This window comes from Leptonychotes weddellii, chromosome 11 (assembly GCF_054177405.1).
Source record: "Leptonychotes weddellii isolate Sample4059 chromosome 11, ASM5417740v2, whole genome shotgun sequence".
Classification (NCBI taxonomy): domain Eukaryota; kingdom Metazoa; phylum Chordata; class Mammalia; order Carnivora; family Phocidae; genus Leptonychotes; species Leptonychotes weddellii.
The window spans coordinates 45986349-46011155 of record NC_138379.1 but is presented as its reverse complement, the minus strand read 5'-3'; the positions used below and the strand labels follow the sequence as shown (position 1 = coordinate 46011155).

Here is a 24807-nt window from a genome sequence, read left to right as displayed (position 1 = left end):
TGTTCTAGCCTGGATCCTCGATGCCTCAGCCCACCTTCTCTCTGGCCTCAGAGGTTCCCTTCTTTATGGGAGGTACACTGGCCCAGGGCAGACTGGGCAGAGGCTAGTGTTCCCAAGCCTTCAGGAGACATCCAGAAATAGATGGGGGAGTGTCACATTTCTGAGCAGCTGTGTGGGTACAAGGGGTGGGGGACTGACAGTATAAAGGAGAAACCTGCCTTCCCCCTCCCCCGGTGGCCATCACTGGAGACCGACACCAGCTTCCCTGGAGAAGGCCTAGGTAAGGGGCACACCACCCTCCTCCTGGGTACAGGGCAGGGAAAGACTTTTTTTAAAGGGGAAATTTGGGGTACTGATGGTGGAGTTCTAGGAGTCGTTAGGAACAGCTTCAGGGCACCTTTTGTCTTAGTCTGTTCAGGCTGCTATGAAATACCACAGACTGAGTTAACTTATAAACAACAGACATTTATTTCTCATAGTTCTGGAGGCTGAAAATCTGAGATCGGGGTGCCAGCATGGTCAAGTGAAGGCCTTCTTTCTGGCTCATAGCGGACACCTTCTCACTATGTCCTCACATGGTGGAAGGGGCTAGGGAGCTCTGCAGGGTCTCTTTTATGAGAACAGTAATCCCAGAGCCCTCATGAACTAATTATATCCTAAAGGCCCCACCTTCTAAAGCCATCACAGCAGACATCAGGATTTCAACATATGAACTTTGGAGGGACATAAACATTCAGACCATAGCGCCTCTGATGGAGAGGTTCAGGATACCTGGAGGGTTTGGGGACATTGGGAAATTGGGGGGTTCCTGGGGAAGAGATCTGGAGTCACATCCCCAGAAGGGAATGTTCAGTGAGGGTCTGGATGAGGAGAAACTGACAAGTGCCCTGAGCAGGATGAGAGGAAAAACAGAAGAGCAGGTAAGATATAAGGGGTTGCCCAGTGCCTCCATTTCCTCACCTCCCATAACCACACCATCACTCTGGCCCCACCCCATCCCCCCCAACACTGCTCACCAAAGTCATCAATCTACCTGCTCTTGCAGTGGTCTACACTGTTAGCTGCACCCAGAAAGCTCTCAGACTCAGCAGACATTCCAGGAGGCCTCATCTGTGCCTGGCTTGTGCTGAGCTCTGGGGACACAGCATGGGTCATGCCTGGTCCCTGCCCTCAAGGAACTCACAGGCCAGCAGGGGAGCCAGACACATAAGGGCAGCACAGTATGATTAGGACAGTGACCGAGGAAAGCACAGGGTGACTGAAGATCACAGAGAAGTCGGAGGGCTCCCTGGAGAAGGTGACCCCTGAGCTAAGTCTTGAAAAGTGGATAGCAGGATGGCAATGTGTGCAGGGCCACAGGGAGGGAAGAATGGAGCCTCACCTGCAGCTTTGTTCTGTTCTGTAGAAGCCACGCACGGTGCGGGGGGGAACGGCAGGGCACAAGGCTGAAGATGTTGTGGAGGGCTAGGTCACAGAGCACCTCAAATGCCAGCATGAGGAGGGCTCTGTCCTGAGGGCGTGGAGGGAAATTGTATTTTGCTGGTATTTTTTCCTTTTAGATGTGTTCTCATCTCTTCCCTCATAATTTTCATCTCTGCATTTTTACTCTGTATGTTATTTCTTCCAGTCAGGTTTGGCACAGAGGGTTCTTAAGCAGGTAAGCAACCTGAGCAGTTGTGCTTGAGAAACACTGGTCTTCCTGCTCTGTGGAGGGTGGGTCAGCAGGGGTGACAGTGGAGATCAAGGGGGAGGCAGGGGCAGATTGAGCCATGGAAGGGACGGGGAAAGGGAAGGAGCTTCTAGGATGGACCCATATTGTGATTAACATTTAGCTGGCAACTAGTTTAGTGTTTGATGAATGATCAAATGTGTTTGATGAAGTGACCATCTTGGGTGACTTGGTGAATAATGGGGATAGATATTACATGAGACTCGTCTGATGGCAAGTTAACAGGAATCACCACAAGCTAGATGAAGCCTAAAGAGGAATTATCACAAGGATACTGGGGTACTTCATGGGACCCAAGTGAAGAGCTTCTAGAAACCCAAGGTGTCTTGGTCCACCGGTGCTTTGGCTTCAAGCAGCTTTCTTTGCTGCTCAGTCCTCTTTTTCCTCTCTTCCTGGGGATCTCATGTCTTTTCTGACTTCAACACACATATCACTCAAATGTCTCATCTTACTGTCCATTCTTTTATCTCTTGGACATTTGCCCCTTAAGAGTCCACACGTGCCAAACTGAATTCACTGTTTCCCCTCCAAAGATGATGGTTCATTCATTTTTTATTGAGCACCTACCATGTGCTGGGATGGGCAAGATGAGCTTTTGAAGTCCACTCTGCTCCTCCTCTGTGTTGGCAACCTAGAGCATGGAAGCCTGCATGTCATCCTTGGTTTTTCCCTCTGACACATCTCCTATATCCCATCAGACACCAAGTCTAGTAAATTACACCTAGTAATTCTGGGTCCATCCTCACGACCAGTATCTTAGGCCACATGCGTCAATGTCCTCAGTCTGATTTCTCAAGCCCCCAATCTCTCTCTCACTGCCTTGTCTTTGCAGGACAGAGATGGGGAAAGAAACAAAGGCCAGAGAGAGGCAGCAAGAGCCAGAGTCAGCCTAGTGAGTTTCTGCTGAATCACCATTTTGCTACGTTCCACAATCTCAGTGGCATGCAAAGATTTATTCTCACGCTCATGAGTCCTCAAGTTGGCTACCGAGTGGCTGAAGTGGGTTTGATCAGGGTCCTCTGCTTCAGGCTGCCAGTCTGCTGGCTGGGCTCAGGTCTGCTCCTTATGTGGGTCATTCTGGGGTCCAGGCTAAAGGGACAGTTCTGGGCCACATTCTGATGGTATGTGATCCAAAAAGACCCTCTCTCGGTTTAGATCCCCCCCAAAGCAGATCCAGAGACAAGGACTTGGGTGTAGTGAGCTTATTTGTAAGTTAATCCCAGAAAGTACAAGCGAAAGAGTGGCAAAGTGGGATGGAGAAGAGAGGAAAGCCCCCCTGCCCAAAAAGTGTGTTAATGAACACACTGTAACCACTGTGGTCAACTGGGGCTTAGTCCCCTGGCACCCTCGGTAGCAAAGAGAATCTACCACCCCTCCTTGGTTAAGGGTTGTCCCTGGGAACATTAAATCCCCTGCACTTTGGGGCTGCTCTGAGCAAGCTTACAGGGTGATGGAGAAAGCCCTGGACACAAAAATAATATAGAGCACTAGAGGTAGGAAGCTCGGCATGAGCTGAGGTGTCAGCATGTACCAGAACTCTCCACTGCACCTGTGTGTGGATGTGTGTGTGTGTGTGGGGGGGTGCTGAACCATCAACATTTACCTCCAAGAACCAGAGGGGATTATGGAGCAGGGATGCTTAACCTGAGATGGGGGGCAGAGACATAAGCACCGGAAATTCATGTAATACTGTGTGAGGGTATGTATATCCATTTTCAGCTTTCATCAGATTCCCAAAGATAAAGAACCACTGACTGTCTTGCCATTTTAAAAGGAGGAAAACAGGAATACCTGTGAATCTGCTTATATGTGCATAGCCTATCTTTAGAAAGACACACAGAAGATGGGAATGTTGGTTGCCTCTGGAGAGATGGGGTGAGGAATTAGTGAGAGAAAGGTGTTTCACTGTGTGCCTTTGGACTATTTAAATTTTGAACAATGAAAATGTATTACCTTTAGAAAATTAAAACTTTAAAACAGTAAAAATTAAAGTTAAGATTGATCTTATTAGTGAGCAGAGATGTGAATTAAAAAGTAGATACCAGGGGCGCCTGGGTGGGTCAGTTGGTTAAGCGTCTGCCTTCAACTCAGGTCATGATCCCAGGGTCCTGGGATTGAGCCCTGCATCGGGAGCCTGCTTCTCCCTCACCCTCTGCCTGCCACTCTGCCTACTTGTGATCCCTCTGTCAAATAAATAAATAAAATCTTAAAAAAAAAAAAAGTAGATACCATCTGTGGCCACCAGTTAAGTGAAAGTTCAAAAGAGATCATGGTAACCAGCACTAGCAAAGATGTAGAGGAAAGGGCACTCTTCATTGTTGTGGACGGGCAGACCAGTGCCTCTGGCAATTTGGCAGTGCCAAATAAACAATTCATATCCTTTAAACATCAAATAACTACTTGATATCTTTTCTATAAAAATATGCGCACAAGGGGCGCCTGGGTGGCTCAGATGGTTAAGCATCTGCCTTCAGCTCAGGTCATGATCCCAGGGTCCCGGGATCAAGCCCCGCATCGGGCTCCCTGCTTGGCGGGGAGCCTGCTTCTCCCTCTGCCTCTGCCTCTCTCTCTCTGACCCTCATGAATAAATAAATAAAACATTTAAAAAAAAATATGCACACAAGTAGACAAAGATTTCTACACAGGGATGTTCACTGAAGTACTATGTGTAATGTCAAAAATGTCAAAAAATTAGGGAAAAAATCTATGTCCATCAATAAGAAAATGGTTGAACAAATTATGGTTTAACTACATTACGAAATTCCATGCTGCCATTATAATGAATAGGTAGATATGTATATATGATGTAGAAGGAAGTCCCTGATATAGTGTTTCCTGGAGAAAAGCTTACAGGATATGTATATGAAAGCATGTTCCTTTTTCTTTTTGGAAAAAAAAAAAAGACAAACCAGCCTGTGTACAGAAAACGATGTGTGTCTGCATATTTAAGTATTAAATTATTTGCACATGCATCAAAAATGGTCCTACAGGACACTATGATCACGGTAACAGCAGGCACGGGTACGAGTGAGAGATGACACGGAGAGAGAAAGAAAACCGGGGCTTGGACTCATTCATACTTTTTTCTTTTCACTACAAGGGGCATTACTTTGTAAAGAAAGAAACAAAGCAGCAGCAGGACTGATTTAGAAACTGCTGGGACTCTGCCTTCTTGGAGCCTCACTCCCCACCCCATCCTCTTCCCATCTCCCAGACCCCCTCCCTCACCCCTTGGGGGTCTACACCTGTCCCCGCCCTGGAAGCAGTTGGGAGCTTAGGGGAGGAGGGTTCCGTTTGCAGCAGGACTGCGGGGCGGGGTGGGGTGGGGGGAGAGGGTGGCTGGATCCTGTCCCTGGAGTACTGCCATGGCCCCACCAGCTGGCCAGTCCTGGACCTGTTCCAGCCTCACATCCCCCATGGGGTGAAGCCCAGACCTCTTACCGTGGCTGTCAAGACCTTTCACGACGGGGCCCGGTCTTTCCAACATTCCCTCACTGCAAGCTCTGCCACGCTGGACAAAATGTCTTTCACTTTTTACATCCAATACCTTTGCTCTTCTCATTTCTGCTGCCCTGGATGTCTTCTCCACCCCAAGTCCCTCTCCTATCCTAGTCTCCACTGATTGAAACCTTCTTCTCCTATTCTTCCTGTAAGACCCTGTTCAGATAACACCTCCTCCAGGAAGTCTTCCATGTTCCCTCCAGCAAGGGTCCTCTCTTTCTCTTCCGAGCCTTCGTTTCTTTCTTTTTTTTTTTAAGATTATTAATTTATTTGATAGAGAGAGAGAGAGAGCACGAGCAGCAGGGTGAGGAGCAGAGGGAGAAGCAGGCTCCCTGCTAAGCAGGGAGCCCGATGCGGGGCTCGATCCCAGGACCCCGGGATCACGACCCGAGCCAAAGGCAGACGCTTGACTAACCGAGCCACCCAGGGGCCCTGAGCCTTCCTTTCTATGTTGTGACTCTGTGCCGAGCACTGGGAGTGACACAAACTAGGTGTCTGTTAACGTTTATTAAACTGTACAGATTAGCATTCCCATTTTCTAGATGAAGAAACTGAGACCCAAAGAGAGACAGTAACTTGTCCAGGGCTGCCGCGAACATGCAGACGCCCGCCGTGCTCTCTCTGCTGCTTGTGTGCACGGGCCTCATGGAAGCACTGCTGCAGGTACGGGGCTCCCCACTGGGCCCAGGCCAGCAGGGAGCTGCACTGTTGGCTTGCTCGGAACTCCGGGAGGAGGGGCCGCGGGAGGAGAGAAGGACTGATACTCCCGGTGGGGCTCGCCCAGCCTGGGGGACAGCCCCTGACCCGGTCTCTGAGAGCGCAGCTACTTTGGCGCCTTCAGTGTCCTTCTCCATAGGCTCCCATTCTCCTGAGGCTCATCCTCTCAGGCCTCACTGCTCCGCCTCCGCCAGGCCCAGGGCCACCCCGTCACTCGACGAGACCTCTTCTCTCCAGAACTGCCCCTGGACATGGCCCCAGCCTCCTTCGATGACCAGTATGCCGGCTGTGCAGCCGCCATGACGGCCGCTCTCCCAGACCTCAACGAAACCGAGTTCCAGGCCAACAAGGTGTACGCTGATGGCTGGGCGCTGGCGAGCAGCCGGTGGCAGGACCGCCAGGCCTGGGGACCAGAGTGGGGCCCCAGGCCTACCCGGCTGCCCCCGCCGCCCCCTGGCTTCCGCGATGAGCACGGCGTGGCCCTCCTGGCCTACACCGCCAACAGCCCCCTGCACAAGCAGTTCAACGCCGCCGTGCGCGAGGCGGGCCGCTCCAGAGCCCACTACCTCCACCACTTCTCCTTCAAGACACTCCATTTCCTGCTGACCGAGGCCCTACAGCTGCTGGGCAGGGGCCAGCTTTCTCCCCAGTGCCGCCAGGTGTTCCGAGGGGTGCACGGCCTGCGCTTCCGGCCGGCGGGGCCCGGGGCCACTATCAGGCTGGGGGGGTTTGCCTCCGCGTCCCTGCAGAATGTTGCAGCCCAGCAGTTTGGGGAGGACACCTTCTTTGGCATCTGGACTTGCCTCGGGGCACCTATCAAGGGCTACTCCTTCTTCCCTGGGGAGGAGGAGGTGCTGATCCCCCCCTTCGAGACCTTCCAGGTGATCAATGCCAGCAGACCCGCCCAGGGCCCCGCCCGCATCTACCTCCGGGCCCTGGGCAAGCGTAGCACGTACAACTGCGAGTACATTAAAGGTAGGTAGGGCGCACGCTGGGAGCACCTGTGCTCAAGACGGGCTCCCCCTCGGTCTCAGGGGACGCGTACATCAATAACACAATCAAATGAACAGTGAGGGGGACCCAGTCCTGTCCCTCTGCCCCTCCACCCTGTGCATCTAAGGGGAGACAACCTTCTGAGGGAGTATGCCACTTGTCCTTGGAGGTACCTAAGCTGGAGCTGGCCACCTGCCTGCTGGGAGGCTGCAGAGGGTTTCCTGACTGAGGCAGGTGGCCATTTGAGGGCCAAACGGAACTGGTCAGGCTCTTCTTCCAGCTGGAAGCCGGAAGGCAATTAATTTCTGGCCACAGCGCTGACACCCAGACCATTGCTGCCAGGTATGAGTAAGAGGCCCAAACTCAGTTTCCAGGAGGGGCACGTGTATTTGATTGAATGGAAACCCTGTGCTGTCGTGTGGACCGGGTGGGGGTGCAGGTGGGGTGCTGAGACAGCAGTTGGGTGCCATGCCCCATAGTCCTAGCTCAGACTGTCTATCCCCCAGGACCAGCCAGAGGTGGAATCATGAGGACAGGCCCAGGTTCTTTATCTCTGAAGGGGCCGCAGGTCCTGGCTGAGTGAGGCCCACTTTGCATAATTAGAGGCAGGTTGTTGGCTGGAGCTGTGGACCACATCTAAAATGGGAGAAGGTCCAGTGCAGTTTCCATTTCCACCTTGGTCAGCATCGTGGGTGTGCATGAGTTGACAGAAGGTGAGGAAGACATACAAAGTACATGAACCAGTACCTCCTTGCCTGGGACAAGGTGTGGGAGAGGTGGTTACACTGGGAGGCAAAGTTACAAGCCAAGGAAGCAGGAGGAGCACCCAGAAGAGACCCTGGCTTTGAAGGCTGGCTCCCTTCTAGCTCTGCTGCTCACAGGTCAAGTCAAATGCCGGCAAGGGAGGTCCCACCAGAAGGAAGCTGAGTTAGGGGAAAATGTACTAGCTTCTCTGAGAACAAGCTGGGATGGACCACAGGGTTCTGGGGTTCTTTCCTGTCCTGAGAGCTACTGAACCTTTGATTCTTTATTCTTTCTTCCCTACAGACAAGCAGTGCAAGTCTAGGCCTTGCCGTCTGGGTAACTCAGGTAAGAGCTGCAAGCTTCTATGGGGCTCAGCTCAAGGATGAGCAGGCTGCCCTGGGGTTGGACTCCTCTCCTGGATGCACATCCGTCTTGAAAGGAAAACAACCCCCTTTTCATCAAAACAAGTAAACCCTCTTAAGCAGACCCCTGCGGGGGTGGTGAACCTCTCTTAGAGGACATATATGTGTGTATGGGGCAGTGGTCATGCAAGCTGACACACCTGCCCCCCAGTCTGGTGCTGCCCCTTTCCCTCACAGGAGGCCACTGATTGGGCCCCAGAGAGATCCGGGCTGCACTGAGGGGATGGAGGGAAGGGCCACTCCCACAGTCCTCCCTGGGCCTTCTCCTTCAGCCGCAGGACCCACTGTCTCTATTACTGCCCCCAGGGCTCCCTTAGACCATCTTCCAAGGTCGAGGTCAGGCCCTGGGTGCTGGAGACCTGGACTCTCATCCAGGCTCTGCCCTAACTCCCTCTCTGACCAATCAATCCCTTTCTGGGCCTCAGTTTTCCTATCTGTATAATAAGCATATAAACTAGACGATCCCCAGGTCCCTTTCAGCTGTGATTCTTTTCTTCCCTTGAATACCTGCTGCACCCGGGCCTGCCTGGGCCTCACTTCCCCAGGTGGGAAGGGGCTTTTCCAGGGAAACCAACTGGAATAGGCCGGGAAACTACAGCCACTACTCCCCCTTGGGCCCCACCTCCCTCCTCCAGGGCTCTGTGAACAGTGGGCAGGAAGGAGCCCCAGCCTCCTCTTTGTCCCCACCATTCTCCATGACACAGTACCACTCAGAGTCCAGGCATCCTCACCACGACCCAGTGGTGTACGCACTGTCATTGCCCCTGTTCTACACATGAGGTTAACTAAGATCCAGAGAGGTGAAGCAACCAGCCCTACACACACAGCTAGTAAGGGGTGGGGTCCAGACAGCCAAACTCTGAACCACCACACTACCTGGCCCCCACCTCTCCCCAGACACCATCTCATTTTATCCTTACTGTGTAATAAAATATTGGAAGGGGGAAGAACAGGGAGTATTGCCCTCATTATATAGTAAAGGGAGACCCAGAGACAGAAGTGACCTGCCCAAGGGGACAGAATCAGTCAGTGGCAGAGCCAGGGTCAGAATCCAGATCTCCAGCCTCCAACCAGCTTGAGTGCCGGTAATGTCATCTCAAGCACTGGACAAGGTTAGAATCCCCCCGCCCGCCCCCCCACCCGGTCCACCAGTAATCAGGGGCTGGGCAGAGGGGCAAAGATGAGCGTCACTAGAACCCACTCACATGGCTTCCCCTTGTTCATCCCACCCAGCAAGGGCTCATTTGTGTCAGTAGGAGGCAGGGGCACAGACCCTCCTAGGGACCTCTGCAAGGGGACCAAGGGCTCTTTCATCTGCCTGCCGTCCTCCCTGAATTCTTGCTCTCCATCTCTGGCTCCCACTGCACCTTGTGGGTCAGTGTTTCCAGCCCACTCTGCTCATTTCTCATCATGTTTCTTTGTGTACCTCATTTTGCCCCGAAACCTCTCTCTCTGCCTCTGTTTTTCCTACAGCCATCGGTCAAGGACCCCCTTCTGCAGTCTGGTCCCTCCTACTGCCGCTCTGGTTCCTTGTCGGGGGAACTTTTCCATAGAGTCCAGGCCTGCCATGATCCATCCAACAATGAACAGCCCCACCTGCCCAACGTGCTGCCTCGACCTGACATGGGGATATCGACCTCGCGTGTGTTTTAAGAGCAGCCAGGATCCATGGTGATTCCCTCTGCAGGGAACTCTGGGACTTTCTCTGGCAGCTGCCAGGTTTGCTGATGGAGAATTAAGGGAATCTGGGGACTGAGCCTTCCCCAAGGCTTTAAGAGTGAGTCACTGAATGGGGGTGGGGGTCTCTACAGCGGGCAACCACTCATTTGGAGATTGAAGATTAAACTAGTTTGGGGAAAGATTGGGGAGGAAAGCACTTGGCCACGGTATTTGCTGATGTTGCTCAAATGGCTCACATGTGCACCTGGAAAGCTCCTTTTCACTCCTCCAGGAAGCCTTCTCGGATCTCTCCCAGCTGGCTGGGTTAGGGGCCCTGCCTCTTTGCTCCCACAGGTCCCTGGCTGCTTCCCTACACCACGTGTCAATGTTTGTCTTCCATGTCAGACTGTGAGCTTCCTGAGGGCAGGGACTGGGTCTAAAGCACAGATGTAGTGCCAGACAACATGGGAAGTCAGTCTTTATTATGACTTGGGGCTTTGGGGCCAAATCCTCATGTGGCCTCCTGTTCTGGAAATGAGAGAATGAATCCTGAATCCCCTTCCCTGAGTCCCTAGGCAGGGACAGGCACGATCAAGTCCCTAACACAACAGCCACCGAGGAAGGAAGAGAAGACAAGGAAACACGGTCGTTCTGTTTCTCCGGTAGCTTGCACTCTTGCCACCAAAATCTCTAACACGCAGCATCAAAATTCAGTTCAGTCCTTCCAGACTGCGTTTCGACCTTGGCCCTTCTCAGAATTCCTCTTCTGTAGGAATTAGGGGAGTGGCAAGCTCTGGATTTCCCTTAAAGTTTAAGGCATATAGACAAGTGATCCCTGTGGTTTGTGAAGTCAGCAGTGCTGATCCTGCAGAGAGGGTGTCCCCAGCTCTCAGGCACAGTGGGGAGAGACTGGGTGGCCTATCCGAGAGCCAACCACCACCTGGCCTTTCCATCCCAGTCTGGAGGGGCTGTGGCTGCACCAGACCCCTGGGACTCACAGGGCCTGCACCAGCACCAGGAGGCTCATGACCAGGGCCATGGAGAAGAAGATGCCCAGGAAGAAGCGATCCATGACACGGGCCAGCCGCTTCCAGTCCTCATGGCGGCGCTGGGCAGCCCGGTGGCTGTGAAAGGTGTTCGCGATGGTAGCTACGTGGCGCAGTAGGGCTTCCTGACGGCACAGACACTGTGGCTCGCGGCAAGGAATTGCTGGAGGGCGAGCACCTCCGTCAGGAGGCTGGGGACTGGGGGGTGATTCAAGTGGCCTAGACTGCCCACAGGGCTCCCCTCGTTCCCGCACGCACAAGCCCCTTGCCAGGCGTCCCAGCAGGAGGGTCCGAGCCCAGGCTGGCACTGGTCGGGCACTGGGACCACAGTAGTGCAGGTTCATGATAAGGATGGTGAGCGCCGTGGAGAATGTGACCATGGTCATGGTGGCCATGTAGTACTTCCCTGCAAGAGAGAGAGTGAGCTGGGGCCCAAAACAAGAACTCAGGGAGCCTGAGCTTGCCCACCGCCTCAACACAAACAGGCACCAGCTCACCCGCCGTGAGGCTCTCAGGACTCTCCAAACCCAATGGATGGATCCAGGAAGGAGGTTAAGGGCCAAGATCTCCTCATCCCCTATTCTTACAAGTGAGTTCTCAGAAGCTACCTGCTGCCTAATTGTTCTCCTCACGGCTGGACGCTGCACTCCCCCACAGTCCGTGAAAAGTCACACTCTCAGATGGTACACGCACAATCTGGGGCAAGTTACTGATCCTTTTGGCACAACTGGGATAACAGAACCTACCTCATAGGTTTGTGGTGGTGCCTCTCTGAGTTAATAAAAAAATGTCAAGTGCTTAGGAGAGGGCCTGGCACACAGCCAGAACTCAAGGCGTTTTGCCTGTTAAGACAGGTGAGGGGTGGGGTGTCCTTCCTGGAAGGGGCCTACCCTTCTCCCCTCAATCTCTGAATGAGGCATGCACCCAGGACGCGCCCCCCTCCCGCACGGAATCGGGCTGCTCTGCTAGGCCGTCCAGCTCCCGCTCCCCCGCCGCGCCCCGGTGGAGGGTGGAGACCGGTGCGGCCGGGGTGGGGGACAGTCTCCAGGCGGGGACGGCTCTCTCCCCACCCCCTCACTCTCCCCACCCCGCCACCGCCCAGCACCGCACCCTCGCGGCTCACCGATGAGTGGCACGCTCTCCGCCGGCGGCATGCTCTCGGCCAGTAGCAGCTGAAAGACGGTGAGCGCCAGCAGCACGGTGACGCCGAGCGACACCTTCTCGCCGGAGTCGGCGGGCAGGTGGAAGGCGAGCGGCGCGAGCAGCGAGATGAGCACGCAGGGCAGCAGCAGGTTGCACACGTAGGCGGCGGCGCGGCGGCGCAGCAGCAGCGTGAAGGTCACGTCGGGGTAGGGCTCGGAGCAGCAGCCGTAGGTGAGCACGCGCCGCCGCGCCGGCATGCCCAGCACGCGCCACTCCACGTTCTCCACGAAGTCGGCCAGGCTGGCGGCGGCGCCGCGCGGTCGCACGTCCAGCTGGTGCCCGCCGTGCGTCCACGAGCCGAACGTCAGGCCGCAGCGCTGCGCGTCGAACGGGAAGGCCGACACGTCCACGCGGCACGAGCTGCGCGTGATGGCCGGCGCGTCCCAGCGCACGGCGCCGTCGTGCCGCAGCACCACGTTGGTGCTGGCGGAGGCCAGCGGCTGTGCGTCCGCCCTGCGGGGCAGGCGGGGCGGGGCTCCCTGAGGCGGAGGCCGGGCGGACCCCTGCAGGGACACTCTGACCACCAGGGGTCCTGTGGCTACCAGGGGCCGCGCAGAGGAGAGAGGGGGTGGCAGAGAGGGACCTTTGTGCCTTCAGAGGCTTAGAAGGGGTGGCGCCTGCTGGGCCCAAAGAGACACAGATCTAGGCCAGGGCAGTGTGAAAACACAACTGTAAAAGTTGGCACCGGGGTGCTTAGTGTGATCTGCGAATCTCCTAGAGGGCCCCCGGGGAAAATATGCAGAGCCGTATGTTGTCTGGGAAACACAGAACTGGTTTAGGTGGCATAAAGGAATGCTCCAGAGGGTTAGGTCCTGGAGGAAGTTACCCTAGGCAGGCCCTCGGGGAGTCCTCAGAGACTTGGAGCCCGCCTGCAAGGGAGGAGTTTGCCATCGAGAGGCACTTGTGCCCCAGATCCCTCTCTGTGAGAGATATGGAACTGGCCCTGGACCACACAGTGGGTTCCCAGGAGGCATTCAGCCTGGGTTGGCTTGGGACAGGTTGAAGAGGGGGTGTCATGGAGGGGCTGTGAGCTCCTGGCAGCTTAGGAGCGTCTGGGGGAAAAGCTTCCAGGGCAGCGGGCTAACCAGGTTAGGTTGGGGGGTTGGGGAATCAGTGCATACCTAGAGCCCAGGGCAACCGTAGGGAGGGGCTCGGAGAAGGGAGGGGCCAAGGCAGGCCGTACTTGTTGTAGAGTACGATGTCCGGCCGCCACACGAGGCTGCTGGGGATGCGGATAGCATCCAGGCCACCATAGGCGTCGGGGTCCCATCGTAGGTAGGCATCTGTCCACTCCTGTCGGATCCACAGGTACAGGGTCAGCACCTGGTTCCGCTCATCCTAGTCGGGGGCAGGGAGTGGGCACAGATGTGGACGCATGTATATGCACACCCTTCCCTGTGTGTACACACTCACCTACAGAGCTCGAGACGGCACCCACAAACCCAGCTGGCTCACAGGCCAGTTCCTACCCGGGCCTGACCTTACTATGTGACTTTGGCAGTTTCTTTTCTTCTTTAGGCCTCAGTTTCCTTAGTAGTTACATGGGTGATAATCCCTGCTAGGCAGGAGCGTCAGTGTGCAAAGTGGTGGGCACACTGTGGGCACCCAGCAGTTAGTATCTGCTGTTATTGTTGTTAATATTAACATTTATAGAAATGCTTGGAGAATAATCCCAGTCTCTCATTACCCCCACCCCCACCCCGTTCCTCGACACTACCACCACAACACACCATGTCGATGATCTGGGACAATGTCACCTCCAGGGTCACGTTCAGAGCCTGGTCTGTGTCTGCCACAGGTCTCAGGGCATTTGTATAGTTGGTGAAGAGGTCATGGAAGAGCTTTCGAGCCAGCCTGCCCTCGGCTCCCAAGCACTCTGGGGGACCAGGAAGAAGGGTTGTCCATCTGAGACCCTTGGCCAGGGGCCTCTGCTCACACCCTCCACCCGCGCAAGGCTGGGGCCCTGTCACCTGCTCTGCTATCTCACGGCCACCTGACTGGTCCTCCTGAGGTCTGCTCTGTCCATCTAGCTGTGGCTCTCATTCCTCCCTGGACTGCCTCCGCGGAAGAGTGATGTGGAGGCCGAGGAGGGAATTGCTGCTGTCTTCTGGAGCAAGGCTGACAGATTTCTTCCCCACCCTTTCCCTTCCTAAGGACATGGGTTCTGCCTGCCCTACTGCAAATGTCAGAGGGGCCCAAACAGGGGACAAGAGTCCCGCCTCTCCCCCAGGTGTTGTGAACCCCATTGCCACCAGCCCCTGCTGTCTCTCAAACCTGTTTCCACTTTTCCAGCTGCACATCTATGGATTTCTTCAAAGCTTCTGATGCTCTGGGCCATTCCGTCCTGAAAACACTCCCTTCCCTAGGCTTCTGTGACACACCACCTTGTCTTCAGCCCCTGACTCAAGTATTGTTCCCCAGAATCCTGTCGTTGGCTTTTTTTTTTTTAGCCCAGATTTTTCTCCTGAGCTCCAGACCCATAAATACAACAGTTCACTCTTGAATGTCCTATTGGCACCTTAAACTCTGCAGGTCCAAAATATGAACTCATTTCCTGCCCCCCTGAAACCTGTTTTTTGTTCTGTGTTCCCCCTCTCAGCAAAGCACCCATCCCCCCCACCGTGACCTCTGCCAGAAATCTGGGAATTATCCTTCCTTTCTGCCCCCTCCCCCTGCAACCCAACTAGTACCCAGGTCCTGTCAGCCATGCTGCTGGGCATCCTTTGAATGTCTAGTCACCCCCGCAGCTTGAGTGGACCCAGCAGCAGCCTCCTCATGGCTCCTGCTGCGGGTGCAGCCTCTCTAAGCATCCCCCACATTTCTGAGATCAGGCCTTTAAACACTCAAGTCTGACCAGGCCGGTAGCTGCTTAAAACTATTCAGTGGCTCCTCATTGCCTGCTGGATAAAGTCCAAACTCAGCCTGGCATTCAACGTCCTTCATGATCTGCCCCACCCCTACCCCCTGGCTTTTCCATCACTGCTCTCACTCCAGGCAGGCAGGTCCCCTGTCATCCTCCTCAGCACCTCCATCCTCCATGCTACCCAGATAGAGCGCTTGTGCCCAGAACAGTAGTAAAGAGAAATCGGATGTGGAGAGAGATTTGGGGGGAAGGGAACAGCCGCAGGGCCCAGAGAGACAGGGCTGGTTTACTGCACGTCACACCTGGAAGCGGTAAGAACAGAAACAGAAGGCCCAGGCTGGAGACAGAGAGACCGAGGCTGAGGCGGTGGCTCCTGGGTCCCATGGTCCTGCCACAGCAAGAGGTAGGGCAGGTCTCTGGGTGTGAGCCTCGGGACCCGACTGAGGGCAGCATCAGGCCTTGCTGGCAAGGATGGTGTGGATGATACCTGGAAGTAAGAAGTAAGACTGAGATCTCTGCTGGGCCCTGCGGCCCTTCCAGTTCTCTGACCCTCCTATTTGTACCTGCCCTTGGATTTTGGTACTTGATCTTGGCATCTGCTCCTTCTCCTCCCCTGGTCCTTGCCTCTTCTGGCCTCTGTCCCTGCCCTTGTCTCTATCCCCCTCCCCCCTTTCCTCTCACTCAGCCCCTCTGTGTCCATTTCCTTGTGTCGTTTCCTCTGGAACTCTTTCTTGCTCTTTGCCTCTTTGACTTCGGTCTTCCTTCCACTCTCTTCCTTTCTCCTTCTATTTCAGCCCCCTAACTTCCTTTCTCTGTCCCCCATACCTGGACTCCGGATGAGCCTGGCACATTCTCAGCAGAACAGGGGCAGGGACTCTCCATCAGCCCTGAGCCCTCTGAGGCACAGAGCTGCAGGCCCCTCCCCTTTGCCCTTTTCATTAGCTTATTTACAGGGTTGGGACACCTGTGCCCATGGGAACAGAGCAACTGAAGCTGACACCTCAGGTTACTGGGACCTGAATTATTCAAATTGTAATGCAGCACCCAGGCTCAGCTCAAGGCCAGCGTGAGGCGTTGGAGGGCAGAGATCCTGGGGTCAGGATCTGCAAAAGACTGGGCTTAAGGGTGTGAGGGGCCAGAGCCGTGGATGGTGTTTCCTCCCAGCTCTGCCACCATTGCTGGATTCTTTTTTTTTTTTTAAGATTTCGTTTATTTATTTGTCAGAGAGAGAGGGCACAAGCAGGCTCCCAGCTGAGCAGGGAGCCCGATGCGGGACTCGATTCCAGGACCCTGGGATCATGAGCAGAGCTGAAGGCAGACGCCTAACCGACTGAGCCACCCAGGCGTCCCCATTGCTGAATTCTTGAGGCTCCCTTTATTTTTTTTAAATTTATTTAAATTCCGTTAATTAACATATAGCATATCATTAGTTTCAGAGGTAAAGTTCAGTGATTCATCAGTTGCATATAACACCCAGTACTCATTACATCACGTGCCCTCCTTAATGCCCATCACCCAGTTACCCCATCCCCCCACCTGCTTTGAGGCTCCCTTTAGATTGTCACCTCTGCCTTCAGTGAGAGATGGAGCACATCTGTCCAGGCTAGGCACTTTGTGCCAAGCAAAGCTCTCCCGTCCTGGTGGGAATGGGGATAAGCCTTAGCTGAGCTTGTGGCTCCAGGTGGCCCCACAGAGCGGGAGATGCAGCTCACATCCTCATCTCCAACTCCCTACAGCCATCCTGATCTGAGTCTCAGTGTTCTCCCCACTGTTCTTTGTTCTGTGTTTTCCCTCTCAGCAAAGCACCCATCCCCGCCCCCCGCCGTGACCTCAGCCAGAAATCTGGGAATTATCCTTCCTTTCTGCCCTCCCCCTACAACCCAACCAGTACCCAGGTCCTGTCAGCCATGCTGCTGGGCATCCTTTGAATGTCTCACCCATGCCCAAACACCATAGGTGACATTGGGTAGCAGGGAAAACACAGGCTTTACAGGCACTTTCAGCTCTGTCTTATGAGCTGTTTGACCTGGGCAAGATACTGAAACTCTCTGGGTTTGTTTTCTCATACAGGATAATGGAATTAACAGTCCTCACTTCAGAAGGTATAAAGATTAAACGAGACAAGCAATAACACAAGGCAAGTGCCTAGCATATTGCCTGATGCACAGTAGTCAACCAAAGGTATTTATACTATAATCCCAGTGAGTTAGTTCGAATATTCTATCTTCAGGAACACACACTTAGATTCACAAGCCCCCAGCCCCTAGCCACCACTATTCTAGTTTCTATCTCCATGATTTTGACTTAATAACTCATGTGAGTGGAATCACATATGTCATTTTTTAAAAAGATTTTATTTATTAGAGAGAGAGAAAGTGTGTGAGCAAGAGAGCACAAGCAGGGGGGAGGGGAAGAGGGAGAGGGAGAAGCAGACTCCCTGACGAGCAGGGAGCCCGATGTTGGACTCGATCCCAGGACCTTGGGATCATGACCTGAGCCAAAGGCCGACGCTTAACTAACTGAGCTACCCAGTCACCTCTAAATCACATATTTGTTTTTTTGAGGTCAGCTGATTTCACTTTGCATAATATCTTCAAGATTCATCCATTTTGGGGCGCCTGGGTGGCCAGTTGGTTAAGCGTCTGCCTTCAGCTCAGGTCATGATCCCAGGGTCCTGGGATCAAGCCCCACATCGGGCTCCCTGCTCCGTGGGAAGCCTGCTTCTCCCTCTCCCACTCCCCCTGCTTGTGTTCCCTCTCTAGCTGTCTCTCTGTCAAATAAATAAAATCTTAAAAAAAAAAAGATTCATCCATTTTGGTTAATGTCAGAACTTCCTTATTTTAAGGCTGTATATATTTTATTGGATGTATATACCACATTTTCCTTATCCATTCATTCCCTGAGGAATACTTAGGTTGCTTCCACATTTTAGCTAGTGTGAATAATGCTGCTCCGTATGGAAGTAGAAATATTTCTTCAAGACTTTGCTTCAGTTCTTTTGGATTATATACCCAGAAATGGAATGCAGCACCAGGTCATATGGTAATTCTATTTTTTATATTTTGAGGAATTGCTATACTACTTTCTACAGTGGCTATAATATTTTTTTTCCCCACCAACAGGGTACAAAGATTCCCATTTCTCCACATCCTTACCAGGAGCTGTTATTTTATTTTGTTTGTTTTTATACTAGCCATCCTAACGGGTATAAGGTGGTATGTCACTGTATTTGATTTACATTTCCATAATAACTAGTGGTTGAGCATCGTATCATGTGCTTATTGGCCATTTGTATGTCTTCTTTGGAGAAATGTCTATTCAAGTCCTTTGTCCATTTATTAAATTGGGTTTTGTTGTTGTTGTGTTCTAGGAGTTCTCTCTGTATTCTGGATATTAATTCCTTATTGAGGTATATAATTTGCAGATGTTTTCTTCCATTCTATGGGTTGCTTTTTACTCAGTTGATTTATTTTTTTGGTGAACAAAATTTTAAATATTTTTTAAAGTCCAATTTGTCTATATATTATTTTTTTTGCCTGCACTTTGAAGTCATATCCAACAAATAATTGCCATATCCAATGTTGTGAAGCTTTTACCCTATGTTTTCTTCTAAGAGTTTTATAGTTTTAGTTCTTATGTTTAAGTCTTTGACCCATCCTTAATTTTTGTGAATGGTGTTTAGATAAAGGTCCAACTTCATTTCTTTGCATGTGGATATCCAGTTTTCCTAGCATCATTTGTTGAAAAGACTGTCCTTTCTCCCATTGAATGGTCTTGGCACCCTTATCAAAAATCATTTGACCATATATGTAAGGGTTTATTCCTGGGCTCTCTGTTCTAGTCCATTAGCCTATATGTCTGTTTTTATGCCCATACCACACTGTTTTGATTACTATGGCTTTGTAGTAAGCTTTAAAGTCAGGAAATGTGAGTCCTCCAGCTTTGTTCTTTCTCAAGACTGTTTTGGTAGGGTATGACTATAAAAGGATAGGAAGAGGGAGTTTTTTGGATGACAGAACATTTTATTTTTTTAAAGATTTTATTTATTTGAGACAGAGAGAATGAGAGACAGAGAGCATGAGAGGGAGGAGGGTCAGAGGGAGAAGCAGACTCCCTGCCAAGCAGGGAGCCCGATGCGGGACTCGATCCCGGGACTCCAGGATCATGACTGAGCCACCCAGGCGCCCCGACAGAACATTTTATATTATGACTATGGAGTGGTTATACAAATCTGTATGTGTTGAAATTAACAGAAATGCATACCAAAAGAAAAGTGAATTTTCCTATATAATAACATAAAATATAGAATTAAAATCAATTTAGTTGGTTCATAACTAATGTAATGCAGGTTTACTGTACCTGCCAAAGAAGAAAGATAAGACTTAAGAGTGAGTGGTTGGTATTTGGTGTGAGGGTGAAATATATATTCTTTTTTCCTGTACCATTTTCCTCAATAATTATTCAGTCTTTTGGGGGCACAAGAAATTACACTTAAAAATAATGTTTTGCAGGGGCACTGGCTGGCTCAGTTGGTAGAGCATGCAACTCTTGATCTTGGGGTCATAAGCCCCACGTTTGGGGTAGAGTTTACTTAAAAAAAAAAGTTTTGCAGAATACCTCAAGGGCAAAATAAAGGCTAACTTCAAGAGTGCTTCAAAACAGCAAGGAAGTAGTGCACATACAGGAGACCCAAGAGTTAAACATGCTTTTTATCTGTTTAGCTTCAATTTGCAAAATAACACATTTGGGATTCATTTACATATGACACACAATTCAAATTCTTGGGGCGCCTGGGTGGCTGAGTTGGTTAAGCATCTGCTCAGGTCATGATCCCAGGTTCTGGGATTGAGTTCTGTGTTGGCGTTGGGCTCCTTGCTCAGCAGGGAGTTTGCTTCTCCCTCTCCCTCTGCCCCTCCCCCTCACTTGTGTGCTCTCTCTCAAATGCCAGTCAAGAGGGTTCTTGGTTTCACATGGGATAAAAATCAAATTTGAGCCAGCAGGTGGTGAAAGCAATTTATTAAAGATATATACATAGGGAGAGAGAGAGAGTATCTGGGAGACTTAGAAAGAAAAAGTAAATGAATTTCATCTTTGTTCAGGGCCTGGGGGTTTTATTGGGGATGGTGGTCTAGCGTATGTGTCCTCTCAGGCATTCAGGAACTGGTTAGAACAAAGACGAGGGCCCAGGTGTTATTGCTTGGAGCCAGGAGGTCTTGGTGTTGGGATGTCTGGCTCCCGTGGTGTGGAATGCACATGATAGCTTCCTCTGGTCATTCTCACCTGGTCCTTCCTTAGATGTTATTTATTCTAGAGAATCATTAACTCTCCGTCCCTTACAAGGAGGATATAGGCTATTTGCATTACAAGGCATGTGTAAAGTGCATTGGGGGTGCAGGTCCAGCAAGAATAGAAGCCAGAAAAGTAGCAAAAGAAAAAAACCCAGCTTTTTCTCTCCTGGGGTCCCTTCAGTTTCCCTGTCTCATTTCCGTAGTATAGTCTCTGACTAGAGACTGATGTGTAAATTGGTGTTTACCTGAAAAAAAAAAGCTAAAATATTTCTTATAACATATTTACTGTATTTTGGGGTGAAAATGTTATATTGAAAAAAAATCCAAAAGTTTGTGAGTAACTTTTAAGAAGCAGTGGGGGTGGTGGGGGTGGGAACACAAAGTAAAAAAAAATTAACTGCACAGTAACTATATGATTTAAGTCTCTATTTTGAAAATAATGAATCAACACATACAAAAAGACAAGGGATATACAATAATGAAATAATGACTCTTAGCCCTGATTATCATTAGGTGGAAGGTTGATGGGAAGTTATATAAAGGGTGAATAAGACTCACAACACCTAAATCAATAATCTTAACATCACTGAAAGTGGGACAACCAAACATGAGTCTTCTGAAGTGATAAAACACACCACCATCTGTTAACTGGTGGGGGGTGGAGGGGGCTGCTGAGAGAAGTAAACTGAATCTAATCAAGCCTCTAGATCTAACCAGCAGTATTTAGGAAGTAAAGGGGAGTATATAGGAAGGAGCGGTATATAGGAAGTAGAGGCACAACCAGCCAAACCTAGAATGTTCTGGTTCTCGAATCTAATGATTTTTATTTTTTTAAAGATTTTACTTATTTGACAGAGAGAGACACAGCGAGAGAGGGAATACAAGCAGGGGGAGTGGGAGAGGGAGAAGCAGGCTTCCCGCCGAGCAGGGAGCCCGATGCGGGGCTCCATCCCAAGACCTGGAATCATGACCTGAGCCGAAGGCAGACGCCCAACGACTGAGCCACCCACGCGCCCCCTGGTTCTCGAATCTAAAGGACAAATGACCCAGTTACTTTAACAAAGGGCATTAAAAAAAAGGGGGGGGAAGAACATTGGTAATAGATTAAGATACTTGAGACTTAAAAAAAAAAATCAAATGTAAAGTGTGGACCATGTTGAGATCCTAATTCAAACAATTCAACCATGGGGTGCCTGGGTGGCTCAGTTGTGTCTGACTCTTAATTTCAGCTCAGGTCATGATCTCAGGGTTGTTGGTTCGAGCCCGGCATTGGGCTCCACACTCAGCACGGAGTCTGCTTGAGATTCTCTCTCTCCCTCTGCCCTTCCACACCATGCTCATGCAGGTTCTCTCTCTCTCAAAAATAAATAAATCTCAAACAATTCAACCATAAAAATATAGTTTGAGACAAGTGGGGAAATTTGGAAATACAGAAGGCATTAGTTGCTATCTAGGAATTATTGTTAATTTTGTTGGTAGGACAAGGGTGCTGTGACTGTGTTTAAAAAAATTTACCTGTTAGGGCGCCTGGGTGGCTCAGTTGGTTGGGCGACTGCCTTCGGCTCAGGTCGTGATCCTGGAGTCCCGGGATCGAGTCCCGCATCGGGCTCCCTGCTCAGCGGGGAGTCTGCTTCTCCCTCTGACCCTCCTCCCTCTCATGCTCTCTGTCTCTCATTCTCTCTCTCGCAAATAAATAAAATCTTAAACAAAAAAAAAAACAAAAAAAATTTACCTGTTAGTGGGGTGGCTGGGTGGCTCAGTCGGTTAAGTCTCTGACCCTTGATTTCAGCTCAGGTCATGATCTCAGGGTCATCAGATTGAGCCCCACATCAGGCTCTGCCCTGGGTGTAGAGCCTGCTTAAGATTCTCCCTCTCCTTCTGCCCCTCCCCCCATTCACACATGCCGTCTCTAAAATAAAAAAAAAAAAAAAATCACCTGTTAGAAATGCTTAGGTATTGATGAAATGATCTGCCTTAGAAATACCATTGTGGGGTGGGTAGAATAACAATGGAGGTAAAGATGAAGTAATATTGGAGGATTGTCACAAATGTTCATTGTGGATTCATTATACCATTTTACTTTTTCATAGGTGAAAATCCCTACAGTAAAAGGTTAAAAAAAACCCTTAGGAAAACATAAGAAATGAATGCAGAAATCAATACATTACAATACAGAACTCTGGTAAAATTGGGTCAATAAGAGGAAGAGCTGATTCTTTAAAACAGAACAAAAAATCTAGAGTAATTTTCTGTTAATACAAAGTAGCAACTGAGTCAAAGAGTAAAACATCTGAAAAGCGCAGCTACTCTGCAGGCCTTGGCTTGGCTAATCCAACATTTAATCTCCAAAATTATCCTGACTTTGATTTTGGCATTACTCCAGCACTCTGCCAAGGAAATACACTTATTTTGGATGTTGTATGATTCTACAAGTCTGTTGAGTTTTGAGAAAATGGATTCCTGCTTTTAAATTATTTAGAAACTTATAATTTATTTATTTTTTTTTAGAGAAATACTATTTTTTTTAAAGATTATTTATTTGACAGAGAGAGCGAGAGAGGGAACACAAGCAGGGGGAGTGGGAGAGGGAGAAGAAGGCTCCCCACTGAGCAGGGAGCCCGACGTGGGGCTAGATCCCAATCTTTATCATTAACTTTGGTGGGTTTTTTTGTTTTTTTTAAGATTTTATTTATTTGACAGAGACACAGTGAGAGCGGGAACACAAGCAGGGGGAGAGGGAGAGGGAGAAGCAGGCTTCCCGCAGAGCAGGAAGCCCGACGCGGGGCTCAATCCCAGGACCCTAGGATCATGACCTGAGCCAAAGGCAGAGGCTTAACGACTGAGCCACCCAGGCGCCCCTATCATTAACTTTGAACTGTAACTTGTCTCTGATGTAACACAGCTGCTATGATAAACATTTGACTTAGAGCCATATATATATATATGAAATACTAGTTTTAAGAGTAAATACTGCCCATATTCACAATTCTTAACACTTCTAAAGGCTAACCATTTCTATAGCACACTCTCTTTTCACAAAACACCTCTCACAAGGAAACCACAACAGGACTTCTTTGCCAGAAGCCCAGCAATGCTCTGTGACTCAGGTTCACAGTCAGTAATGGAGGGAGATTCCCAGGAGTTACCCTTGTCCTTGGGGTTCTAAATTAAAGGGAAGCCCCAGATCCACTCTGCTTTATCTCCAAATTCCTCCATGTCCCAGCATCTTTGGCCTAATCTTAACTGTAATTTGCTCACACCTTCAGTTTAACAGAAAAAAAAAAAATCCAAATAGTACACATCAGACTTATTCCCTCTGGAAAACAGCTGTGTTTAGCAGCAACATTCATGATCATCATCCCCTTTACACAATGGAAAATGAAATTAAGAGTGAAGTGTGACCCGAGATTTAAAAACAAACAAAACCCCCAGAATAGAAGAGCCAGGCTTTGAATCCTAAGTATATTCCTAAGGGCAATGAGACTCTTCCCTATCCCCCACTGGGAAGCCAAGCACATAAATATATGCTTATAAATGTATTTATATAAATATAAGCAGTCAGGGGCACCTGGGTGGCTCAGATGGTTAAGCGTTTGCCTCTGGCTCAGGTCATGATCCCAGGGTCCTGGGATCAAGCCCTACATCAGGCTCCCTGCTTAGCGAGGAGTCTACTTCTCCCTCTCCCTCTGCTGCTCCCCCTTCCCCCTCCTCAAGCTCTCTCACTCTCTCAAATGAATGGATAAAATCTTTATATATGTATAAATAGTCAGGATTAATTAATAGTCTCAACCCTCTCACCCTAAATTTGCCCTAATAAATTTAGCCTTTGATTGTTCTTTAACCCATGACCCATCTCCCTTTAGACTGCAAATCAACTGAGGCCACTGTAAAGATCCTTGGAGTAAGAAGGCTGAAAAAACACAAAGGGAAAGCCAAGAGCAGGAATGCTATAAACATTTTATTTTTTTAAGAAAGTAGCTTCAGAAAAAGAGGAAAATAATCTAGATCATTTATTTATATATATATATACTTTTTAATAAAAACCTTTACATAATCTTCATGCATAAAGACCCAGAGGTGGCCATGTTGTCCATGACAGCCCTAATACCAGCTGTCACAGGCCTTTACCTGGGACTCCCCACAGCTGAGAGCAGTGTAGCAAAGGCCCTCCTCTTGCCCGTAAAGTCCGCTCCTTGCCTGCCTCAGTAATGGTTCTATGTTCTGGGACTGGAGACAATGGGTAGGAAATGCTTTGGGCTAGAATAGGAAGGACAGGGAGGGCTACCCAACCTGCCACGTTTTATCCAAACTCTTCAGGCAAATCCAGACACGAAGTCTGGCAAGATGACTGAAAACCAGGGACCAAACTGAATTCTGGAGCTTCCCAGGGACATGGAGTCTGTGACCAAGAGTTCCTGCACATAGTAGGAAAGGTTTGATGTTCATGGAACATTCAAGGCAGGAAGAAACAAGCCTTGAAGATTCATCCCTCCATGGCAGGCACTCACTTCTACCCTATATGAGTCAGAAATGACTATGTTCTGCTTCCTAACTCAGTCCAACCCTCTTTTGACTCTGAAACAGTGTTAACTCATAAACCTACTTAAGAGACAAATTCTCCTTCCTTCTGTGGATAGTTTAT

General features: G+C 50.3%; 2 protein-coding genes and 1 long non-coding RNA gene across 11 annotated transcripts; 1 reads left to right on the top strand and 2 right to left on the bottom strand.

The window, feature by feature from the left end:
* Window positions 1–218: 218 nt before the first annotated feature.
* On the top strand, window positions 219–11638 carry ART1 (ADP-ribosyltransferase 1). Of its 9 annotated transcripts, none has more exons than XM_081798757.1 (7): window positions 219–280; window positions 1628–1657; window positions 2562–2621; window positions 5773–5893; window positions 6142–6922; window positions 7988–8029; window positions 9580–11638. In XM_081798757.1, exons 4-7 carry the CDS (start codon window positions 5828–5830, stop codon window positions 9657–9659), a joined length of 969 nt encoding a protein of 322 aa, XP_081654883.1. In that variant the 5' UTR covers window positions 219–280; window positions 1628–1657; window positions 2562–2621; window positions 5773–5827; the 3' UTR covers window positions 9660–11638. The 9 variants fall into 9 exon arrangements, with proteins under 9 accessions (XP_081654883.1, XP_081654875.1, XP_081654878.1 ...); XM_081798749.1 differs by having other exon boundaries at window positions 6118–6922; XM_081798750.1 differs by having other exon boundaries at window positions 222–280; window positions 1632–1657; window positions 6118–6922.
* Window positions 10760–14352, bottom strand: CHRNA10 (cholinergic receptor nicotinic alpha 10 subunit). Its single transcript, XM_081797324.1, has 5 exons — window positions 14289–14352; window positions 13745–14040; window positions 13198–13352; window positions 11935–12467; window positions 10760–11217 (listed from the first exon to the last, which is right to left on the bottom strand). The coding sequence occupies exons 1-5, from the start codon at window positions 14350–14352 to the stop codon at window positions 10760–10762; spliced, it is 1506 nt and encodes a 501-aa protein (XP_081653450.1).
* A 6224-nt stretch (window positions 14353–20576) lies between these two features.
* Window positions 20577–23766, bottom strand: LOC145716208 (uncharacterized). The gene is made up of 2 exons (XR_014138723.1): window positions 21898–23766; window positions 20577–21680 (listed from the first exon to the last, which is right to left on the bottom strand). It is a non-coding gene; the product is annotated as an uncharacterized LOC145716208 (long non-coding RNA).
* Window positions 23767–24807: the final 1041 nt, after the last annotated feature.